A 25934-nucleotide genomic window follows, 5' to 3' on the forward strand; every position below is an offset into this window, starting at 1 on the left:
AGATATATTTGATATATTCAGGAAAAAAGATATGGTATCTGTATTTCCTATATTTTGTGGTCATAGACTATACTCCTAGGCTTAATCTTTGGCCCATATGGGACCAAGTAGGGTACAGATGGTTAAAATAATCAACTTGAAATTACTGCATACTCTCAATATGTTTATTTTGTTCCACATAAAATAAACGAATACTAGCTAACTTAACAAATTTACTAGGTTAGCTCATAGAGTGAAGGCTGGATAAACCAGGCTTGGGTATTGCTAGGGAGTTAAAGTAGTGGGAACTGTCAGAGGGTCTCCATGATGTACTACCATTGGGATCAATAAACTCCAAATATTTTTCTTTTATTACAGCATTTCACTCAAGATTCAGGGTCCTGGGAGAGAGGTCCTGATGGCCTCATTTGGGTCAAGTACCACAGTATGGGTCAAGATCAAGGCACCTTGATTAACAGTCCCACCAACTCTCTACCCGTAAGGAAGATACAAGTTCCCCAAAGGGAAGTGGTTCCATTACAAAAGGAAGGAAATGAAGACCAGACTGTTTGTGAAATCACATTACAAAATATAGAATATCAGAGAACTAGCAGGTGAGAGACATCTAAGGAATAGAGGGAATTACAGAAGAAAGGTGTTACCCTGACAGAAAACAAGAAATCCCTAAATGGTATTCACCATTTTCTACTAAGACTACATATATCTCAAACTATGAGACAATTAAAGGTCAGAAGCTGTTAGCCAACTCTTTGTAAAAACTTGTCTTTCTAGTCAGAGTTGATATATATGGGAGCTTTGTATTTCAAAGATTTCCTCTCCCATGTATTTACTGTGTGAAGAATTTCTCTGGCTCCTGTCCTATGTGTCAGAATGTCACCTAAGGCAAGACAAGGCAAGGCATTTCTGTTGACTTAGGTTTGAAAACTGGCAAGGGAGATATTCCTCGTCCTTTCACTCACTTTCCTCATCTAGAAAATACTGGCTTTATTCATGATTCTGGTGCTTTACCTATGTAAATGTGTACTCTTCCTGACGTGCTGTAACTTGTGGATTTAAATGAAGGACAATCTCATATGCATTTGTTTTTGCACAACCTTTTAGTCTCGTTAGATGTTTGGCTATGTTTGGCTAGTTTAGGGAGTTGACTCTATTTTCTTTAAAAGGGATTCTGTACAGGAATTGCAAAGTACTAAATTGTCATTAGAAAGACCAGAATTATGTTGTTTACTTTTACAATAGTGTAGGTACTGGAGAGACTAAACTTCTGATGAAGGGGCATATCTGATTACCTCAAAGGATTTCGGTATTTGGAAGTTTAGAGCATTCTGTCTGCTAACACAATCATGTGGTCTGAGAGAATGGATTTTAGACTCTACAGTTTTGTGCACAAATTGTAACATCTTTCAGTTTTCAGTTATTAAATATTGAAGTTGTTAATTTTTACAAAGGCCTGTGGCAGGTGATGGTGTTATTTTTGCCCAGTGCTCTGAATGTCAAAGTGAAGAAATTTACTGAAACCCAGGTAGATTGATGGGTGTAACCATGACTCTCTTAAGGTAGCCAAATGCCTCACCATCTAGTTAGGGACATGCATGAATGAATGAATGATATTCCTGTTGTCTTTACCTATTATTTGATAAAACTGCAGCCAGGGTGATGGCTGGGCAAAATCTGTGGGCCGAGAAGACTCTGCTGCACTTGATTGTAAACCTGGCATGGTGAAGAGGCACAGGAGGTGTAGATTAAGTGGGAGGCCCTGTTAGGAGCCGGGACGTCAGGCCTTGAGCCTCCAAATCCATGGCCATGTAAACTGTTTCAGAACTTAGAAAAAGAAGGAACATTTCCAAATTCTTTTTAAATATCATTTTGATACCAAAACCAAGTAAAAATTAAAAACAAAAATAGACAAATCTCACCTATGAATTTAAAAATTCCCCCCCAAAATACACTGACATAATCAAAATAGCACATTAACCAAGGAAGATTTAATCTAATAATTCAAGGATGGTTCAATAGGAGAAAATGCAGATTTTTTACCTTAAAAGTTATAAGGAGAAAATCATAATCTCCCTATGCACTAGAAATGCATTTGATAAAATGTAATAAGCGTTCTTTATAACAACACTTAAAAATAGAAAAATATGAATCCTTTCTTCACTTTCTGAAATAAAGCTATCTACGCCTCACAGGCAGCACCGTGCATTTGAAAGCATTCCCACAAAAGTGAGGAACTAGACAAAGATGTATACTCTTACTATTTAACATTATTTTGGATGCCCTATTCAATGGCAAAGACAAAAGAAAGAAATTAGAGGTATTAAAAATTCAGGGCCAGCCCCGTGGCTAAGTGGTTAAGTTCACGTACTCTGCTTTGGCAGCCCAGGGTTTCACCAGTTTGGATCCTGGGCACCGACATGGCACCACTCATCAGGCCATGCTGTGGCAGCGTCCCACACAGCACAACCAGAGGCACTCACAACTGGAGTATACGACTATGTACTAGGGGGCTTTGGGGAAGAAGAAGAAGGAGAAAAGAAGATTGGTAACAGATGTTGGCTCAGGTGCCAATCTTTGGGAAAAAAAGTATAAAAATTCAAAATAAGGAGGTAAAGCTATCACTGTTTGTAGATGATTGTGTAACTGCATTGTATTGTATATTGTATATACCCAAGAGAATCATCCAAAAATCTACTGCAAATGAGAATTTAGTAAGGTAGTGGGATACAGAATTAACATGTAGACATCAATAATTTTTACACATACAAACAGAAGACAAATCCAAGAAATAACCCCAATTATAGTATTAGCAAGAAGGATAAAATACCTAACGATAAAATAAAAAGAAATATTAGGGAAAACTTTAAACATTAAGAACACAATAATAGACTTGAACAAATGGAAAGGCACACGTTCTTAGATAGAAAGACTTAACGACGTCATGAAAGGATCAATTTTCCTTAAGTCAATTTATAAAGTTAACTCAATCCTAGTGAAAACATCATCAGATTTCTTTTAGGACCTGACAAACTGATTCTGAAGTACATTTTAAAAAGTAAATAAAAGCCAAGAAAATTGAAAGAGGTGTGCAATGATGGAGAGAGAGAAGGAATGTGGCCCCACTAGAATTTAAAATATATTAAAAAGACAAAAAAAAAAAAGACAGTAATTAAACTAATGTGGAAATGGTGAGTGAATAGACAGATCAATGGAACAGAATAGAAAATCCAGAAATACATCTATATATACCCAAGAATTAGATAGAAATTACAAATGGCTTTTCACCTATGCAACCACACACAGCATTCAGAGAATGCTGAGAAATGCAAGTCAAAACTGTAACGAAATACTGTTTAAAGCCAACAAATTGGCAAAAATCCAGAAGTTTCACAACACACCCCAAATTGCAGAGGAAGATATAAATCAATTCAATTCCTTGAAGCCAATTTGGTAATCCTATCATTATAATTACAATGTACATACCTTTGACTCAACAATTCCTCTTTTGGATTTTACCCAACAGATAGGCGTATATGCAAAAAGATATATGTATATATAAAGTTATTCACTGTAGCATTGTTTTTCATTGTAAGCCATAGGGATTGGTTAAAGAATTAAGAGAAAGCCCTATACTGGGACACAATCCAGCAGGAAGAAAAGAATGAGGAAGCTCACTATGCGTTGATATGAAAGATCTGCAAGAGATTTATCAAGTGATAAAAAGCAAGACGTACCAATGTATATAACATGCTATTTTTTTTGTGTAAAAATTTAGAGGAAATCTATATATATATATTTTTTTAAGATTTTATTTTCTCCTTTTTCCCCCCAAAGTCCCCCCGTACATAGTTGTATATTCTTCGTTGTGGGTCCTTCTAGTTGCGGTATGTGGGATGCTGCCTCAGCGTGGTCTGATGAACAGTGCTATGTCCTCGCCCAGGATTCGAACCAACAAAACACTGGGCCGCCTGCAGCGGAGCGCGAGATCTTAACCACTCGGCCACGGGGCCAGCCCCAGAGGAAATCTATATTTGAGTTATCTTATATATGCATAAACAACCTCTAGAAGGATATAAAAGAGACCAGAAGTGTTGGTTGCCTGTGGAGGATATGGGAGTTAGGTGGGAAATAGGTATATATAGACTGTATACCTTTTGTCCTTTTTTCATTTTTGAACCATATGAATGTTTTGCCTGTTCAATAAGTAAATAAATAAACAGGTAAGTGTACAGCCATATGGTGAGATATTTTGTGCTTATTGAAAAAAAGTCTAAGGATACTCTCAATGTATCGATAGGGAAAAATCTCCAAGGATGTTAAGTGAATAAAACAAGGTTTGGAATAGAATGTACAATACGCTACTTTTTGTTGAAAAAGAGGGAAATCTAAGACTCTTAGCTTGGTTTTGCTTGTGTCTGCATAAAGAAACTCTGGGAGGATTCTCAAGTTGGTGAACCTTGTGATGTGCTGTCAGCTCCCCTCCACTCCCCACTTCAGGAGGGAAAGGTTCTTTGCCCCCGTGGCTGAGAGGACTGCTGGCAGATGGCATTCAGCTGACAGCCCCTATGGGGAATGATTGCCTCTTTTGAAGACAGCCATCTCACCTAAGGTCATGCCCTCTTCCTAGGTGTCTGGCATCCAGTGAATGATCAACATGGAGGTGTGAAGGGCCAGCTCCCCATGCCCAACTCAGGGCATCTCTGAAAGGTCATCCCAGCTTTAGAAATCCCCTTCCTTAGCACCGCACGGCAGCCTCCCCTCTCCCTCTGCTGTCTATTCCCTTCCGTGGGAAGAGAGCACTACGAATAAACCTCCTTATTGCTGAGAGTCTGCTTCCTGGGGAATCTAACCTGTGACAAGAAATCAAAATCAGTGATTTCCTGTGGTTGAGTCTGAGTGGGAACCTGATGATTGGGGACAAGGTTGGGAAGGAGACTTTTCACTCTATGCCTTTTTATAATTAAAAAATGTTTTTGAACCCTGTGGATATATTACTTATTCAAATCATAAATAAAAATTTTAAAGTTAACTTGATGTCTTATGCTTTTCCATGTGTATTTTTAGAGAACCTCTTTTCTGTTTTAATTTAGGAGGAAATATTTTTCATCCAAAATACTGTGCCCCACCACACTCTAAATATGCTTTTCTTTTCTGTTTGTTTTTGTTTAGGACCTACAGAGAAACATCTCCTTGATTTCACCTTACAATGGAATTTAAAAAGTCACCTGATGGTGGATGGGGCTGGATGATCGTGCTTGTCTCCTTCTTTACTCAGTTTTTGTGTTATGGATCCCCGTTAGCTGTTGGAGTCTTGTACATAGAGTGGCTGGACGCTTTTGGTGAAGGGAAAGGAAAAACAGCCTGGGTTGGATCCCTTGCAAGTGGAGTTGGCTTGCTTGCAAGTAAGTGGATAAATATAAGCTTGTCTTTACTCATTAGTCATTTAATTACTTTTGCTGCATCGTTAACACTGCAAAGCTTAGGAGGCTATTTTTTTAAAAGTATAACACGTATTTTCCTGCCTTCATTGAGATTATAGCACTACCTTTTCACTGTAATAAATCTGTGTATTCTATAAGATAGTTGTTCATTCATCCATTCATTTGCTACTATGTGTCAGGCAGCGTGCTAGATGCTGGATATGAAAAGATGAACAACAAACGCATTGTTTCTGCCCTTAAGAGGCTCACAGTCTAGTGAGAGACATATGTACTTCTGTGAATAGGAATGAAACAAGGAGATGAGGGCAGTGATCCAGGTATGTCCAGTCAATGCTGATGACCAGAGGACCAAATGATGTTCAGCAGTCCTGGAAGCAGTTTCTATATGATTCATAATTACTCTTGTCTGATTGAGATATACTGTGATCAAATCGCATGTCCTACGTTTGTGTCACCTTCATAAGAAAAATTTGACATGGCAAAGAGTAGTCCCATCTCACAATGATGATACTGTTAAGGACTTTAATATAGTGTTATGTTTAAGATATATGTGGTGTATCTTGTGTGAACTTTATATAATGTCTCCAAAAGTAATATTCCTCATAAACATTTATGTATGATGTAATAGTGTTTCCTATCATCTTTAGAGAGAACAGAGGGGTTTTTATTTTCCTTTTAAGGATTAAAATCATATGACACTTCAGGAGGCTTGCTCCGTGGCCGAGTGGTTAAGTTCTCGAGCTCTACTGCAGGCGGCCCAGTGTTTCGTTGGTTCGAATCCTGGGCGAGGACATGGCACTGCTCATCAAACCACTCTGAGGCAGCGTCCCACATGCCACAACTAGAAGGACTCACAACAAAGAATATACAACTATGTACCAGGGGGCTTTGGGGAGAAAAAGGAAAAAAATTTTAAAAAATCTTAAAAAAAAAAAAATCGTATGACACTTCAATTTCTGAAGTCATAGTTTGAACTCTGCAGTAATATTTAATGATCATCAGTCTAACTTATTTGAAACTATTTCAGCACAAATGTGCTAAGACGGTGACCTAAATGGGGTCTCTTCCTTTGTGCTGTGAACTTGACATGATTCATTGAGCAAATCGCAATGTGAATTTTGTGGGGAAAATCAAGACATTGAATGTGGTGATTTGTAAGGTATTTTTTGGCTTTAAAATCATTCATGAAAACAAAATGCATTAGTCATTCTTTCTTTTAAATATGTTGTCTTTCCTGATCACTATAGGGGACTTCTTAAAACAAAACAAAACAAAACAAAACAAAAACAGTTGCTTCCAATTGATGTATTAGCTTGTTAAATTAAAAACAAGACTTGAAAAACAATGCTGGATCATCTTGCCATGTCAGATAAGATAACTAAACATAACTAAACAAATGAAAATAATACTGTCATTATGAGCTCAAGAGAAACAGGAAATGTTTGCCCAATATTTATTTAAAAGAGTTTTTCAAAATGTGGATTGTTTGTAATGTTGTCCAAGTTCAAGTGGATGATAATTGATATGTCAATAGAGGGGTTTGAAAGTATTCATTTCTAGAAAATGATCTTGTAGGAAAAGGAGAGAATTTTTTAATGTTTTCCAATTAGTCACCATTTCTACTACAAATACTAAGTTAAACAGAAAAGTAATTACCTCGATTTCCAGCAAGTGACAAGGGACAATTGAAATGATATCTCAGTTAGCACAAACTCAGAGAACAAAGCTCCTTTTCATGAACTCTGTCCAGGTAGGACTTGAGAGTTCAGGGAAGCTGACATCTTCTTGAGGGTGGATGGGGCATTGGCAGTCACAGCTGATTCTCAGACTCGAATTTGAACTTGTCACTCTATACTTTCTCCAAGTTCCTAGGTGGATGATCACTTTGTCTCAAGGAACATGAGCAGCCCCCTTTACTTATAGGCAGGACTGGTTACATAATTTGCAGGCTCAGGTGCAAAATGAAAAAAAATTAAGAATTTAAGAGAGCAACAGCAGAGCAGTAAACCAAGTGTGTGGCCCTTCTAAGAGCTGAGCCCTTTGCAACTGCATCGGTCTCAAGCCTCTGAGGCCAGCCCTGCCGGTAGGGGCTGGAGATATAAGCATCCCATGGAAGTCCAGGGGAGACAACAAGGACTGGGAGGAGCATTGGGCTGAAGATGGAGGCTAATTCAAGTCCTGGCTCTACCACTATTTTGCTGAATGACCTTAAACAGGTCACTTAACTTCAGTGTCATCAGCCATGATGAGGAGATACTTGGACCAGTTAATCAAAGCTTTCAAAGATGAGGATAGAATAAGGAGACCAAAAGGTTCAAGAATGAGGAAGTGGTGGGAAAATAATGATGGCTGAAGAGCTATCACGTATGAGGATGTGTATGTGCACTTTAGTTAGTGTCCACTGAACATATGTGATGTTGGCCTCCCTTGGCTCTTCATAGCGTAAATTAAGAGACCAATCCTGAAAGCTGTGGTATTACAGTGTTAGCAAGAGGTGTCTAGCAGTGTGTGAGCCAGGTTAATTCTCTACTTTGTGGACAACTTTGTTCCACAGAGAAACAAACAGATTACTATTACCTTGGAAATGGGAAAAGTATATCTCATGTTGGTGACCCAAATGGTTATCAGTGGCTCTTAACCAGGGGAGTAATTGTAATCATCCATAGAAAATTTCAGCATACAATTGCCTGGATTTGACCCTTGGACTTTCTAATTCAGTCGGTCTGTGGTGGGGCCCAGATATGTGAATTTTTTTTAAAGCCCTAAAAGTCATTTTCTGATGGGAACTACCCCTGTGTTAAAACCATTTCAGTCTTGCACTTTGGATAATTTCCTGATGTACGATTTGCTTTGATTTATTTATAAATGGAACTATTGGAGGTTTCTGCTTAGGTGTGGCGCTGCTCATGTCATATAAATCATGAAAAATAAATTTTGTCCAGTTACCCTGGTTCTGGTGAAGAAAATACATAAATGGACATCTTTGCATCATTTTTGATGAAAGACAATTTATACATATGTGTATACATATTTACATACATATTTCTTTTTGACAAAAGATGAGATTATACACACACATGCACACAGACACACACACACACATATGTCTATACAAAGTTGCTCTTAAGTTCAGGAGTATGTATGAATTACTTGAGCTTGTCTAAAAAGCCAGTTTCCTACCCATCAGTGAGTAGGGTGGGGCCAGGGGTGATCCCAGGAATCTGCATTTTAATTAGTTCCCCAGATGATTCTGATATAGGTAGACCATATCAAATCTGAGAAACATGAATTTGCTTTCTTTACCCAGTCTTGTCCAGAGAAGGCATGGTAGGTGTCATCCTTGATCAGGTCTCTGATCCAACCTCAGGAGTTTTATAATTGAGTAAGGCACAGCAGAATAAGTACATTTGCCAAGCAACATACAAATTCTGCTTTTTGTGTACTTGTGCCTTAAGTTCAATACCAGCCACTTTCACTTAATTGATCTTAGTTGATTCTCTTAACAATGCACTGAGGTAGGTGTCATTGTCAAGGTTTAGTGACCTACCCAAGACAAAGCACATTCTCTAAGAGAAAGAGTGGCACCTCAGCTCTGGTTTTTCTAACCTGTTAAGCATGTTTCTTCATCTTTAATTTGGAGCTAATGAAAGTACCTACCTTATATGATTGTTGTATAGAATAATTGAGATGATGTTTGGCATATGGTAAGTGTTCAACAAATATTTGTTATTAGAGAACAAGAATCACCTGCAAGTAAAATTACTCTCCCAAGCAGTTCTAACCAAACTGTAGAACCCACAAAAGAAAGGGACCCTTCAGGATGAAAGACAAACACATGTCTAGTAGGATAGGCAGGAGGGAGAGTTGGAACTTTGTCTAGATTGTACCTGAGGGAGCCAGCCACGTGGCCAAGTGGTTAAGTTCACATGCTCTACTTCGGCAGCCTGGGGTTCACTGGTTCAGATCCTGGGCATGGACCTACACACTGCTCATCAAGCCATGCTGTGGCATCCCACATAGAAGAATTAGAATGACTTACAGCTAGGATATACAACTATGTACTGGAGCTTTGGGGAGGAAAAAAAAGAGGAAGATTGGCAAAAGATGTTAGCTCGGGGCCAATCTTCCTCACGAAAAAAAGCGTACCCTTAAAAAGATTGTGCCTAAGCATCTAGAATTTAAAGGCCCACCCCTTGTCTCTGACAAATCTAGATTTTGACAGTAGGTCATAGTAGCCTAGTAGAACTATGCAAGCATGTAGTTATGGACTTCACACTGTTCATATTCTTAATTCTTTCTCTTGGAAACTTGAGTAATTGAGGAGAAAATACTTCTTCCTCTTGTCTGAATTATTTGTTTGTCTAGATGATCCTTGGCATGAATAAAGCTGAGTATCAAGGATTCTGCCTGCCTGGGTTATGCTTTGTGAATGAGCTCGCTATCATTACATACATCCATAGAGGCTCCTCTCCTCTGTAGTAGGGGTGCTAAGATAGAAGACATCACCTGTGCTTATAAGGAATTTGTAGTCTCAGGGAAGAGACAGAAAAAAAAAGTTTACTGATAATCTGAGACTTCACAAACCCAAGGAGAATAGCAAGGGCAAGACAATCTCTGGAGTTTTATAGAGATGCCTGTGAAGTGGGCCGGATGGGAGGATGGGCTGTGCAAGGTGGATGGGCAGGGAGAGGGGAGACCATGCGAAGTGTTTGTATGCAAAGGCCTGGAGTCTGCACGGCAGATGACAGGTTTGGTAGAGTAAATTTGGCTGGAGAAGGAGGGAGTGTGTTGGGAGATGTGATGGTCAATGTCAGCTTGACTGGGCTATATTCCCCAGTTATTCAAACACTAGTGTAGATGTTGCTGTGAAGGTATTTTATAGATGTGCTGAAAGTCCATAGTCAGTTGATTTAAGTAAGGGAGATTATCCTAGATAATCTGGGTAGACCTGATTCAGTCTCTTTAAGAGCAGAAATGAACTTTCCCAGAAGAAATTCGACCTGTGGGCTATAGTGTAGGCCTGTGCTAGAGAGTTCCAACCTGCCCTTTCTTGACAGCGTGCCCTGTGGATATTGTACTTGTCTGGCCAGTTCCACAGTCGCATCAGCCTGTTCCTCACGTTCAAACTCTTAATATATATCTTCTTCTGGATACAGAAGGAATGGAAAGTAACTACAAGAGAGGCCTATCATGGCCTTGTGTTGTTTTAAAATGAGCTAAAGCACTCTTTGGTTAGATGGCATTTGTCATTCATCAAATTCAAGGAGAAGGGTAGGGCCACTTTTCAAACAACAGCGTTGCTGAAACAGCATGGAGATCTTTTGTTCTGTAGTTTTGTACTCAAAGCGGATTTAACAGTCCCCCCCCCACGTTTTTGTCCTTAATTCTTGCTAAGGTCTTCAAATTGATCATGAGTCAGTAACTATGCTCAGTTTAATAGAGTCAGTATAGCCAACCCAGCCTGCTGAGTGAGTTGTGAGTGCTAGCAGAGCTGGGTTTGAGCATATCTGTACGATTTTACCCCCAAGCACTGTTAACTTCTTCAAGCAGGACTGAATTTCTGCCTCCTACAAGGATTCTGTTACACTGGCCAGTTCTCAATGTGCTAGGTGGTTCCAGGATTGGTAAGAATAACTACGGATTTTGATTAAGCTTTCCACTGTCTCTGTATATCACCAAACCAACCAACAAGCAAGACAGTCAATATACAGGAGATCAAGGATTTGAGTGGTACAGTTCATTAGTGCCTTTCTCTTCCTTTGGGAGATGAACTTGAAATTCTAGGTCTCAGCGGGAGCAAGGAGTAAGGAAGCTGCTTGTTTGCTAGGCTCTCTGCATTGTAGGTGGAGGGGTAGGACACTCATGGGCCCAGTCAGTCTACTGTTAGGAAGTCCTTGCTGTCCTGCAGGCACACAACCTGGTGACTGCTGTATTTTATTTCTACTGGACCCTCAGCCTACTGACACGCCTTCGATGCTGTAGGCCTGTCCATCCTACCACTTTCGGGACTCTCTGAAACTAGTTGATTTATCTCCCAAAGGGAATAATTTGTTTCCCAAAGCTATCTTATAATAATTTCAAACTGGAAAAACATGTTATGTTTCTGTTCCATCCATTCAGAATGTATTTTCATCTATTTTGTCGACTTACCATACTCATGAAACTGGCAGTTAGCCATTGATGGTTAAGTAGCTAGGAACTAAGGTTTTTTACCTTTTGGCAATTACTGATTATAGCTTTTAGCTGTTTAACCCGCCCATTGTTAACTGTGCTGTTTAGGCAATATGCTGCCTGACTCTCACTAGGCTCCTATAGATAACATCTTCCTGGAGCCTGGCCATGGTAATGGGTGTTTGAGCTACTTTTCAGGAATTAGAACCGCTCTGTCCACTCCAGGTCGCTTGAGACCACCATCTCATCAGCTGGGCCTGCACAGATGTCTGATAGGTGACTTTTTGATGTCAAGAGCCTAAAAACTCCACCCTCAGATCATGCTCACGCCACCATTTTGTGAGCATGTGTCCTATGAAGAGGCATGGAGTCTGACTATGCTTGCACGCATCATCAATTACCTCACCTCTCCTCACCTCCAATCACCTATCTCCCCATTTCAGACCACCTTGCCCCCCATCCCATAAATACCCTGAGTCCCTATTTTTGGGGAAGTGGATTTGAGACCTATGCTCTCGCTTCTTCACATGGCTGCCTTGTGATTAAACTCTCTCTCTGCTGCAATCTCATCATGTTGGTGTTTGGCTTTCCCAGCAGCGGGCCAAAACGAACCTGGTGTGGTAACACTCGTGGCCTGGTTCAAAGCTCAGTTCCTTGGCCCATGGTGCTGTCCCTTCTCCGAAATCCCCAAACACACCATCTGAACCTTTCTTTTGGTGCTTATTACCTGTGGCCTTGGGTTTTGTTGTGTGTTGGTTTTGCCTTCTGGTCTAGGTCCTGTATTGTGTGTGGTCTTCTCTGTTCCTCTTCTACCAGGATATGAGACTCCAGTGCTGTGCTGTCCAGTACAGTAGACTAGCTACAGGTGGCTACTGAGCCCTCGAAATGTGGCTAGTTCAAGCTGAGATGTGCAATAAGTGTAACAAATACACCCTGGATTTCAGAGACAGTACAAAAGAAAGGAATGTGAAGTATCCCATGAATGATATTGAAATGTTGAAATGATAATGTTTTTGATGTATTAGGTTGTATTACGGTTAAATTTGTTTGTTAACATTAAGTAATATTTAATGTATTATTAAAATTAATTTTACCTCTTTTTATTATTCGAATGTAACTACTAGAAAGTTTAAAATTCCATATGTGACTCCTTCTATTTCTGCTGTGCAGCACTGCTCTAGTGAATGCTTAGGAAATAGTGAGGGAAGGACAATGATCAAATATCTACTATTTTGCCTGATTAATGCAGACCTAAATATAATGTTACTAATGTGATTTTTGATTTTAAGAAGTGCATTCCTCCTCCGTGCTTATTTTAACAGCCAGCAAACATTTAACTCTGTTGTTTCTTCCCAAATTGCTCTGAAGGCTGAAGGAAACAGTTTCATCACTTGTGGATCTTTCTGACTTCCTTAGAGCAATTCATTCTTCTCATTTTCTAATTGACCCATGATCATAACAAAACACTTTTTCAGCTAGAGTTTTCATTTTCATTTCCCTCATTTTCATTTCCCTCATTGGTTGAAAATTACATCCAATGAGTCTGATGTATAGATGGCGAATACGTTATTTTATATTTTTGTGTTTATTTGTATTTAAGAGGTTGAAATGCTCAAAATACTAGCCTTATCCTTCTTTTTTTCTTCACTCCTCACTTTGGTTTATAGGATTACTCCCTAATTTATGTAGATTCTTACCTTTTTCAAGTGAACGCGTCAGCATTGTGTCAGCATTGTGCCTAAAATGTTGCCAGGCCACTGTGCAGGAGGGTAGAATATCTTTTAAGAGCCCTGCATACACCCTGGGAAGGATAGAGCTGCTCACCTCTTAGGGCCCCACATCACCATCTGCCATCCTTAGGCAGTTCCTCTGTGCTGACTGCCAGCTCTGCTATTTAACAATTCAGCCCAGGATTTTCAGTTCAACCCCCCCACCCCCCACCCACCCCCTGGTCAAGATCAATCTCCTGTACAGAAGGTATTGATAGTAATAATGGCTCCTAAACACCAATACACATACGACTAGAAGTTCAAGAAAAATTTTCACTGAAAGTGACGTGAATATAAAGGCAATGATATGTACTATGAGGTGTCTCCGTGTGTATGAGTCTATGTAAGTGTGTGTAAGGTTCCCACTATCTTCTTACAGTCTCTCACTTTATTCTGAAATTACATCCTTCTCACTATTTCCTTGTTAAAATACTCCTTTTTTAATGAAAAGGCAGCAATATTAGATGGTTTATTACATTTAAAAAATGTGTATGCTTGCTAAAATAAAACATTGTCAACCAGATGATGAAGCCTCTTCCTTATGTTTTTTCTAAAATTTTCAGGTCCCAGGGTGTGAAATCACTGGTTCATGTTATGTGAACTAACTTTTGTTCCAAGGGTCCCTTCTGCAAAGTGAAAGACCTGAAGCATCATAAGAAATCTCCCCTGAGAGTAGTCCTTTGATTTAATTAATCTCTTGAGTTGAAACTAGCTGCGTGCAGAGGAGTAACCTGCGGTCTATCATTCTAGAGACCTTGCCTGTTATTACAAAGAGCTAAACGTGGAAATGTGTCATGTTTTCAGATGGGACTTAATGGTCACTTCCAGTTGCAGTCTGCCTTAACTGTTACTGATGAAATACGGGGCAGTTGTGGTTTAAATCTGTGTAAATAGAATCTGGAAATACCCTGGTTCTGAGGATGGGAATAAAATCATTTGCTCTAAACTTTTAAATACCAAAATGAGCGTAAGTGTTATGTTTTCATCTGCCATAAATTCACACAACTACTTAAGCTGTAAGATATTAACAAAAGGACATTGATGTTCTTTACTAGTGTTTTTATTTCTAGAAGAAGATTGAGGTATTGATTGAAATTCTTCTCAGTTGAGGACAATGCTGGGCTGACTCTGGCCTTAGCTCTGTCATTGGTTAGCGATGGATTCGTGGTCAAATCACATGATCTTTCTGAGTTGCAGTTTCATCATTTTTAAAATGAGGTTTTTGGACCATTTCCCAAGCCTCTTTCAGCTCTAAAATTCGTTGTTTTTGACCTCTGACATCAAGATATTTTTCTCTAAGTAAGCAGCAGATGGCAGTGTGAAAGCAGAGAACTTTTAAAAAACAGTTTTCAATTTGTTGTTTTCATCTGTCAAAGAATTACTGCTTGTTTCTTCCTTAAGCTTAATTTTTTTTCAAAGAATCATGTATTAGGCAAAAATGGTTTAAAAATTTATCACATAATTGATAATGATATTATATATTTTATAAAATAGTGGTTTTAGTTGTACATGCTATGAGAATTGTTACCCTTCATCCCACCCCCAGCTTCCTAAACTCTAGGTTGCCTTGTGGAGTTAACGTGCATCCAGCAGCCTAGATTTAAATAGTCCTCCTTTGAGGATGAAGCGTGGGACTTTTCAAGTGTACCAGTAATAATCTCTGTGTTGCAATTCCATTGTGCTTATTAAATTTGTAAACACTGACTCGCAATGTCATCAGTTTGGTAAACAACAGAGAGGAGTCATGCCTTTATGATGTCAGACATCCGTTTACGAAATTTGACTCTTAAAATCATTTCTATTTTTGAAATATCTTAGTATTTCTCATTGGTTATACAGACAACTCAACTATTAGATGATAAGTTTGGGCTTTCCAATGGATTTTCTTTTTAAAACACTGGCACAGAATATTCCCCTCTGTTTGTCATATTACTCTATCAGTCTGCTCTTCTGTACTGGCTCACAGGGTAAGACCTGAAATGGCAGGGGCCAATTCATGAACAGAGAGGAATGTGGGATGACTGTCGTGACCTGGTCTTAAAGATGCGCGTCAGCGATTCTCTGGTATTGGCAAGAGTGTTGGGCTTGAGGTCATTGGATCCTGGCTGTGCCACTTACTAACAATGAGACTGTGGATGGATTACACCATTTCTGTTTGAGGTTATTTACATTTTTTTTTTATCAGAGTAAAAGATATATACAGAAAAGTGTACACATCATGAGCATGTAGCTCGTTGAATTTTTTACAAACTGAACACACCCATGTAATGAGCACATTCACATCAAGAAACAGAACATTAACAGTATCCTGGAAGTTGGGCTCTGCTCCCTTCTGGTTATAATTCCCTGTCCTCTGCCAAAGATAACCACTATCCTGACTTCTAACTTTAGATTAATTTTGCCTGTTTTTGTATTTTTTTTTTTTTTATAATTGGAATTGTGCAATGTGTACTTTTTTGCGCTGGGTGTCTTTCACTCCTCATATGTTTGTGAGATGCATCTGCATTGCTATTTGTGGTTGTAGACCATTCATTTTTATTGCCCTACAATAGCCCATTGTATGAATATGTCAGAATTTACTTATACATTCTACTGCTGATGAACATCTGGGTTTCCGGGTTTTGGCTACTATGAATAGTTCTGCTATGAACATTTATGTGTATGATTTTTGGTGTAGGTGTTTCTATTGGGTGTATACATAGAAGTGAAATTTCCAGATTATACAGTGTGTTATGTTCAGCTTTAGGAGATAATATCAGCAGTTTATGAGCATTCCGATTGCTCCACATCCTTGCTAAAGCTTATTATTGTCTGTCTTTAGCCATCCTGGTGAGTGTACTTTTTAAAAATTGGGGATAATAATATCTACCTCGAAAGGTTGTTGTCAACTCAATTAAGGTGTGTTTCTCTTTGCTTTTGAATGTTGTCCTATTTCTTCTACAGTGGGCTTGGACAACCTCTCTGAGCTTGTTTCCTTCCGTGTCAATGAGGCTATTGGGTTTACCCTTAATGTCCTTTTATTTCTAATATCCTAAGCTCTGTTGTCTTAGGTACTTTCTGGGTACAGTGCTCATGGGAAAGAATTTCATTATCACTTAATCCTATTACATGAGCAGTTGCCCAGTTATACGTAGAGCAGGTCTGGCTCATGGTCACCCTTGCCTGTTGGTCAACAGTGCACTTCCTCCTCAAAATTCCAGGTTACACATGGAATGTAGGACAGTGGTACTGGTAGACTCATGCCTGGGTGGATAGAGTGGAGGCATTGGCCTCGCCTGCCAGAATATTCTTTAGACAAGGAGTAACCACCTCATCCTCCAACCCCCCATCCCTCTATAGGGTAGCTATTGGTTGTATTCAGTCAATCATCAAGTTTATTTTCATCATCAATTATATGACTGGCCTTGTGGTGGAAAGGAGCCCTGGGTAGGAAAGATGCATGGAACATGCAGGAGACAGAAATCCTCAGAGTAGTGTGATGGCTAAGACGGTGGGTGTTTACTTCTTCCTCTGTTACTGTGCTGATGCTGGCTGTTGCTGCCACTGCCATCGCTGAAGAGCAGGCAAGCATTGACTGGGCATTTACTTGTGCCAGGCCTTGTGATCAGCTTTCCATCTGTACTCTCATTTGTCCTCACAGTTACCCTATTATACACTATCTTATTACACTAATAATAAGAACTATTATTATTCCAATTTACAGATGAGGAAAGGAAGGCACAGAGCAATCAAATAAGTTGCCTGAGATCCAACAGCTAGCAAGTAGTAGAGCTTGAATTTGAATAAAGTTTGACTCCAGAACCCCAATTTCTCAACTATGTCACCTTACCATCCTGAGACTTTAATTTCCTTATCAAACAAATGAGGCTAACAATAGTATCTGCTTCCCAGGAATGTAGTGAGATTAAAATGAAATGAGATTGTTTATGTGACTCTCTTACATAGGGTCCAGCACTTAGGAAATACACAGTACATGTTTATAACTATTGTTGTTATTTTATGATGGAAAGACTCATTTTAAACTTATGTTGGGATGGATAGATAATGTGATTGTGGAAAGGAGGTTACTGTTAAGTAAGCAAAGATTTCATTTATTATTTTAGGTCCCGTCTGCAGCCTCTGTGTCTCATCTTTTGGAGCAAGACCTGTGACGATCTTCAGTGGCTTCATGGTGGCCGGAGGCCTAATGTTGAGCAGTTTTGCTCCCAATATCTACTTTCTGTTTTTTTCCTATGGCATTGTTGTAGGTAAGAAACCTGGTCACCGTAACTTTTCCAAGCTTTGAGAGTTAAACATCATTTTACCAGTGTTAGGTTTGTTATTCAGTTAACATAAGGAGTGAAAATCCTCAGTAATAATTTACTTTCAATGACCACTTCACCAAAAATTGTTGCTTTTGTAAAATGTCCGCCCAGTGAATCAAAATATTTGGAAGGATAAACGTGTTTTGACAAAGCACATTATGTTTTCTTGCAAGACGCAGGAAGGTTTTTCACTTCAGCACTTGCTCTAGTACGCAGAAAAGGAAGAGAGGGAGGAGCGTGAAAGTTAGATGTCCCTGACATCTGTCACTTCTCACTGACTTAGGAAGTGGTCCCTTTCATATTGGGTGGTTAAGCGGGGCTCTCTTGAGCTCTTTGTGTTCTAAACATCCTGCTGTTCCACAGCATCTGTCACCAGGGCCCCAATCACAAAGTCACAGCAGAAGTAAAAACTAGATTTTAAAACATGTAATTATTATTACTTTTTAAAAAATAAGGCAGGAGTGAAGAAAACTAGTGGGGTAGGGCGGGGATGGTTGATAACGATCTTGCTTACAGGAGAGGAAAGAGTAGAGGGCTCAGGGCCTGAGGGCGCTGACAGTTGTTTGGTGGGAGAGGGAGATAGGACACAGGGACCCAGGGGATGGGCCGCTTTTGTGATGTATTGTGTTAATTGAAGTCAATGTTAACACGTCACCAGACTCATTATTCCTGGGAGCTGTTGAGAGGGAATTTGAACAAGATGACTCCAGCCTTCAAAGTTTCTTCTCATTTTCTGAAAGAACTTAGTTTTGTTGACTACCAAGATTCCTCTTTTTCACTTGGGAATATTTCCCTGATAATAAGCATTAGATATAATAGCGGCTAATATTTATTGAGTACTTACTATGTTCTAGGCTCTGTGCTTTATATGGCCTTGTTTAATCTTCACATGAACCTATTTTACAGAGAGGGAAAGTAAAGCTCAGCGAACTGAAATTACTAACTAAAGCCCCATAGCTGGGAGACTTGGGGTTGAATCCACTCAGTCTGACACCAGATCCTGACTTCTTTTACATTTTTGTAATTATTTTTAGTGCTTTTAGAACTCTTAAAGTTTATTTTAAATTTAACTACATATCCAAATACTACTCAGATCTTAATCTAAATAAACAGGCCACTTGTTAGTTCTTTGAGAACAGGTAGTATTATGTTTGATATTTTATATTCCTTATGGTGCTTAATACAGTTTGAACCTGTGTGTACAAATATATTAATCTCTGGTGTAAAATTTGAGGGTCTTCATTGAATAATCATTCTGCATTCTTGTCTAAAATCATAAAAATAAAAATATGGATATCTGTGTTTATACATGAACGTTGGATTATTCCTTTTAGGACAAACCCCTTTTTAATAGAAAATTGAATCATTATGCCATTGGTATGATTTGGGCATTTTCCCCAAAACTCTGGACTAACCGTTTAAAATTCCATGGGGTTTTCCTGCTACACATGCTTTCAAGGTTAAGGTGTATAGCCTTTCTGAGTACATATGCAAAGTTGTCACTGACTTAATAATTGATGAAAAGTGAGTGATATCATAGCATTTGCAGTAACTATAGATGAAAATGAATTTTTAAAAAGAAAAACACTAGCTTGCATTGTTTAAGATATATATACATTTGATTGTGTTGGAAGAATATCTAAGGATATATAGAAAGAAAAAGACAAAATTAACTAACTTCCATAACTAAATTTCAGAATTTCTGTGGCAATAGAGAGAACTTTACCAGCCTGTGAAACTCATTTGGATTTGGCTCATGTTGTTGGAACCTTTTGATAGCTAACCCGGTTCCCCTTTCCCGGTGAATCCATGATATTCAATTAATTAGATAGGATTTGATGTTGATCTTGATTTACTCTTTTGGCTGCTGGTGGTGGTGTTGTTACAGCTGGCTTTCCCCACTATGGTAACTCTTACTCCACTGGCCAAGAAACAATGTAAGGGGTTATGTCAACTACCATGTACATATGCTCCAATTAAAAATCAGGACCTGGGGAAATGACTGTAGGATGGGTGTGTGGACTCAGTGGACCCACTGTGAGCCAGACCTGGGCCATGATCACATATGTTACTTGGCGCCCATACTACCCCACTCTCAGGGGTATTAACCCTTAGTTAATAATGCCAACTCATAGCCTATGTCCAACAATGCTCAAAAGTTATCCCACTTTCTCTAGTGTACAGTTACCTAAGTAAGTGGCCATAGTTCTCTTTGGGGAAAGATTCAGGATATCATTATCTATATATTTTCAGTGTTTGTTGCAGTGTCCTTCCTTCTGGAATCCTGGCCTCTCCTTCAGTTAATGGATTCTGGGTCAGAAAACAGACTCAGATCTGAAGACTGTACTGTACAACTCTGAGTTGGCAATGGGTTCTGAATCCCCGTGGCTAGAAGGAAATTGTTAGCTCACGAGAGAGCGCTGGGCTTCGGGTCAAGAGACACAGGTTCTGTGAGCTAGAGCAAGCCCCTTGCTCTCCGTGAATGACTGTCCCCCCATCTATGAAGGCAGACTAAGAAACCTACCTCATATAGGTCTTGTAAGGGCCAAATAAAGTCAAGAAAAATATAAATAAAATAAATAAAAGAGTTGAGTTGGATTTCAATTATAAAAAATCATTTAATTTTAACTTCAATAATTTTTAAATGATTTTAAAATTTTTTCAATAATTTTAGATAACTTTTAAAATTTTAATTTCAGTAATTAAAAAATTCTTAGTAAACATATCACTCACTCTAGTAATTATTGGGGCTCTGTGAACCTCTCCTTGTTAGCAGATTATTAACATTTATTACCATCGTTGACTTCTTTGTGGTTTTATTTCATCAGTAGGCTCATAGTATGGGCTCATAGGATATTTGTGGGATAAATAAGTGGGACATTAATGAACAATGACACTTTCATTCTGTCACTATTTGAGGTAGAGTATCCAGTTAAAAAGGAAGTACAGGAAATTATTACACAGTCTAAACTCATTCTCCTTTCTGTATTATGAGTTTCCTAGGAAAAAAAAGAAAGATTTGGTCTAACGATAACATTCATTGAGCGCCAGTTCTGTGCAGAACTGTATTCCTAAGCACTTTCATTTGTCTGGAATGAACCAGATGGTCTCTTAAGATAGACAGTATGACACAGGAAGGAGCAAGCACTGATAGGCAGGCTCTGGGGTCAGACCATGTGGGTTAACCTTATCTTATCCACTTGCCAGCCATGTGACTCTCAACAAGTTATTAACTTCTTTTTTTCTCATTTTTTAAACTGAGCGTAATAATAGCATCTACTTTATAGGGTTTTGTGGATCGATGAGATAATGCAATAAATATTAGCTAGCATAACCATTATTATTAGTTTTGTGACCTTGGAAAATTATTCAACCTCTCTGAGCTTCTATTTTTATTTATTTTTTATGAAATGGGGCTAATATAACTTCACAGAGATATTGTGACTATTCGTGAGATCATGTATATAGAGAAGCACACAGAGGTGTTTCATACATATTTGTTCCCTTCTCCTTAAATTCCTTTCTGACCTCTCAATTCAAGACCACAGCAGCAGTTGTTTGCTACTAAAGAAGCTCTGTTGAATCAGAAATATTTGTATAACAGATTAAATAATATAGAAAAAGAAATTAAAGTTATATAGTATGTTTAGAATATAAAACACCAAAAGAATACTGAAGTGTGTTAACTGGCATAATTCTGTTTTACCATTGAATCAATATTTTTAAAAATGTAATCTTGAAAATATGATGTTATTTTGTTCAGCTTTTGTAGCTAGAATAAAATGGCAGCTTGCCAGTTTTCAAGTGATTATAAGCCATATTGCCAAACCTGGTAATTCAGGCTCCTATTTTCTCAATAACTTTACTAAATCAGGAAGGAGAAAGTGTGGTGGGAGACTGGGGGTGGGGTGGGAATAGGGGGTGCAAGAAATATGCCCTTAGTGAATTGCTCAAGCTTCTTCCCAATCATTTCTCTGAGCTTTTCTGAAAAGCACAACTCAAAATCAATTTCTTGTATTCTCTTTTCTTCAGGATATGTTGTTATTTAGCTACTTGATTACTGTTTTCTTAATATTCTCTTCTTGATTTTTGGAAAAATTCAATTTCTTTTCCTTCATTTTCTTGGTAATCTCTGCATAGTCCATTGAGCTGGGGGAGGGGGTAAATCACGTTCACAGACAATCTCATTCTATTCTAATTACAGCAAGTGAGATAAAGGTCATTTCCTGTATATTCATTTTAGCAGTTACAGTTTTATAAGCCTTTTTTTTTTTTTTTAATGGTTATACCATTAAAGATAGTCTTTTGTCTCTCATGGATATTCAAGTGTAATAAGGAACTATGATTTTCTAATTAGTCTGAGGCTATAGCTACATAATACCATAACAGGTGAAAAGTGAAAAGTATACCAATATATTGGCTATTTTTTAGTACTTATTATATTCCAGGCACAGATACTAAATTTTTTACATTTTTTATGTCTCTTAAGCTTTACAACTATCTTGTGAAACTGTTGTAAAGATAAGGAGACTAAGAATTAGAGAGTTTAAGTAAACTTGCAAATTCCTAAAGTCACACAGCCAGTAAGTGATAGAGTTGGGATTTGGGTCCACTCCTGCCTGATCCCAGGCCTGTGCTCTTAACCAGTCGATGTCATGTTCAGGGTACTCATGCTAAGCATTTGAAGTTTAGAGCCATGTCAATCAAAAAACTAGCCAATTGCTTGAACTTTTTAACTTTCCATACAGATGTTTTAGGCTAGAAACATATACAGTACCTGCATTTGGATACTTTGAGCTTATTTATCTTTTTCAGCATCCTAAGTTATATTCTCACAGTTTCATTTCTAGAAGTAGATATTTCTGGAATACTATATATGATTGTGTATCCTAACCTTTGGTCAAGATAATTAATCATATTGGCTCAGCTGTTCTAAGAGGTTGCTAAAGGCTTGTTTCAAAATGTACAGAAGGGGAATTCTCCTAAATGACTAAGAGACAGTTTGCCCCACAGTGGCCAACTCTCTTGGTTTGCCCAAGACTAAGGGGTTTTCCAGGATAATGAGACTTCTAGTGGCCAAACCAGAGAAGTCCTGGTCACTCCCCGTAACCTCTACCCCACACATGGAGTCTGGATTCTGTAGCTTTGGCCTTATCACTTTTTAACACTGCCACATTAGAATGCACCGTTACTAAAATGTTTCTTTTCATAAAAATTATACCGCAGGGGGAAATTTCCATATATAAATGTAGGGGCTTGATAGATGTCTGTTAAGTTACACACAAATATATGTATATAATGAAAGGATATTTAAAAGTAATTCATAGACATTTTTCAAAATATGTACATGATTTCAAATGTTTTATTGCTTGTGCCTCTTAAAAAATCAAAATTCCATTTTGCATAATTTTATTCATATGCTAGTTCCTTAGAGATGCTTGCTTTTATGTATTCTGAATTAGAAGCATTTTATAACATTAGAGTGTTTTACTTCAGTTATATTTTCTCCTTATAACTCTCTTATCAGTTTAATTGATCTAGGTGTTTTTTAGTTTATAGATAAGGATTGAGAAAAATGAGGAAATGAGGCAGTTTAGTGTTATTTGCCCAAAGCATCACCCTGTAAAGCATAAAAGTTGTAAATTAAGTCTATCTTTTTTCAAACAGTGTAATTTTAATTCTGTATTTCTAATGATACTATCCTATTGCATAAATTTAGTGAAATAAAAAAATCTTGAATATTTTTCAAGCTAAGATAAAATTTCTGGCCTAAGTAAAAACATCGACATGACTTAATTGGAAAGCAGACATAAATATATTATAAAATATATATATGCACTCAGACATGCGTACATACAGATGTTGTGCGTGTTTGTTGAGAAAGAATGACAGCTGGAGTAAAAATAGAGGGAGATGGTTGACATTATCCACTGTGACTTAAAATTGGGGAACTCAAATGAGATTTATGGGGAAAAATAGTAGAATAACTTCTGTGGGGAGGTTCATTCAACAGACTTTTTAAAAACGCTCCCTCCGTGCCAGGCTCAGACTTGGAACTAGGATACTCAGATGAATAAACACAGCCTGCCCTCAGATAGCTCACTGTCTAGTTCGGGAAATAGACTTATAAATATTTAACTGGTAACACAACAAAATCAGTGCAATAATAGAATGAAACCAAGGTTTAGTGCTAGTGTAGTGTGTATGTGTAGGGCAGAGGGATGCTAAAGGAGGCTTCATGTACGTTTTTCTGCTTGAGTTGAGTCTAGAAGGACTGGTAGGATGTGGTCAGGTGGGCACCGGTTGGAAGGGGGAGTGAGGGTTGTGGGAGGAGGGCATTCAAGGAACTCCAGTGCTCAGAGGCGTGAGATACAATGGATATCAGCTGTGTTTTCATAGATATTTGTTTAAGGAATGCACAGGTCATGTGGGGAGTTGCAGATATGTCAAAGCATGGTGTGTAACAGAGGTTGGATGATAAAGGGTTTTATACAGATTTTATGGCAGGAGTATGACATGATGAGAATTGTATGAGAGTAGGTTAGAAGATAGATTGGTGGAAAAAGTACTCAAGGCTGAGATAGCAGTTAGGAGGCCATAGTTCAGATCAAAAAAGATGAGGAGGTGAATTGAGCCAGTGGCAGTTCAGAGAGAAAGAGTTGTTGATAATTTAGGCAGTGGGTGTGATAAAGACCATGACGCCTGGTTTAATGTGAGGAGATGAGGGAAAAGAGGCCTCTGAAGTTGTGGTCTCACTCAGAGGTGTGTGAAATGGAACATAAGGTGTGAGAAGGAAGTGTTAGAACATGTAAATATATTTAGTTTTCACCTATGTAAGTAAAGTGAAACAATTATATTTTACTAATGTTTATGCTTTGAATTGTTAGTAGTACAGGCATTTAGCTGAAAAATTTTTATGCGTATACTGGAGGCTGATGCTCAGAATTTTTTCACTGGCAAGAGTCTTATAAAAAATGATTGGAGACCAAGGAATGCTTTAAGGCAGTGCTTTCCAAGCAGCACAAAAAAAGAAAATTACAGGCCGATATCACTGATGAACAGTGACGCAAAAATCCTCAACAAAATATTAGTAAATCGAATACAGCAATACATTAAAAGAATCCTACTCCATGATCAAATGGGATTTATTCCATGGATGCAGTGATGTTTCAACATCTGCAAATCAATCAATGTAATATACCACATTACCAAATTAACAAAATGAAGAGTAAAAATCACATGGTCACCTCAATGGATGCAGAGAAAGCATTTGACAAGATTCAGCATCCATTTATGACAAAAACTCTGAATAAAATGGGTTTAGAAGGAGAGTACCTCGACACAATAAAAGCCATATGTGACAAAGCCACAGCTAAGATCATACTCAATGGTGAAAATCCAAAAGCTATCCCTCTAAGAACAAGAACAGGACAAGGATGCCCACTTTCACCACTCTTATTCAACATAGTGTTGGAAGTCCTAGCCAGAGCACTTTGGTGAGAAAAGGGAAATAAAAAGGATCCAAATTGGAAAGAAAGAAGTAAAACTGTCACTCTTTACAGATGACATGATTTTATATAAAGAAAACTCTAAAGAGTCCACCAAAAACCTATTAAAAATAAAAAAAGAATATAGTGATGTTGCAGGGTACAAAATCACCAAAAAAATCAGTTACATTTCTACATGCTGACAAGGTAATAGCAGAAAGAGAAATCAAGAATACAATCTCATTTACCATCACAACAAAAAGAATAAAATGCCTAGAAATAAATTTAACCAAAGAGGTAAAAGACCTGTACACTGAAAACTATAAAACGTTGAAAGAAATCGAAGAAGACGCAAAGAAATGGAAAGATATTCCGTGTTCATGGATTGGAAGAATTAATGTAAAGTGGCCATACTTCCTAAAGCAATCTACAGATTCAATGCAATCCCTATCAAAATCCCGATGACATTTTTCATGGAAATAGAACAAGGAATCCTAAAATTTATATGGAATGACAAAAGACCCAGAATAGCTAAAGGAATCCTGAGGAAAAATGAACAAAGCTGGGGGTATCACACTCCCTGATTAGAAATTACTACAAAGCTGTAGTAATCAAAACAGCATGATACTGACAGAAAAGCACACAGATCAATGGAACAGCATTGAAAGCCCAGAAATAAACCCATGCATCTGAGGACAGCTAATTCTCTTTTCTTTTCTTTTTTTAAAGATATGCCTTTATGTGAGGAAGATTGGCCCTGAGCTA

General features: G+C 38.2%; 1 protein-coding gene across 3 annotated transcripts in view; it reads left to right on the top strand.

Moving 5' to 3' along the window:
* The window catches only part of SLC16A9 (solute carrier family 16 member 9), a 57669-nt gene that overhangs the window by 18687 nt on the left and 13048 nt on the right, over nucleotides 1–25934 (top strand). For 2 of the 3 annotated variants that reach the window (XM_046654106.1, XM_046654105.1), the window contains 2 exons: nucleotides 5167–5399; nucleotides 17482–17625. In XM_046654106.1, the coding sequence (XP_046510062.1) occupies nucleotides 5204–5399; nucleotides 17482–17625 (340 nt within the window). In that variant the 5' untranslated portion in view covers nucleotides 5167–5203. Of the gene's footprint in view, nucleotides 1–357; nucleotides 594–5166; nucleotides 5400–17481; nucleotides 17626–25934 lie in introns of all 3 variants that reach the window. The other variant, XM_046654104.1, reaches the window with a different exon arrangement.

This window comes from Equus quagga, chromosome 2, assembly GCF_021613505.1.
Source record: "Equus quagga isolate Etosha38 chromosome 2, UCLA_HA_Equagga_1.0, whole genome shotgun sequence".
In the NCBI taxonomy this organism is placed as follows: Eukaryota; Metazoa; Chordata; class Mammalia; order Perissodactyla; family Equidae; genus Equus; species Equus quagga.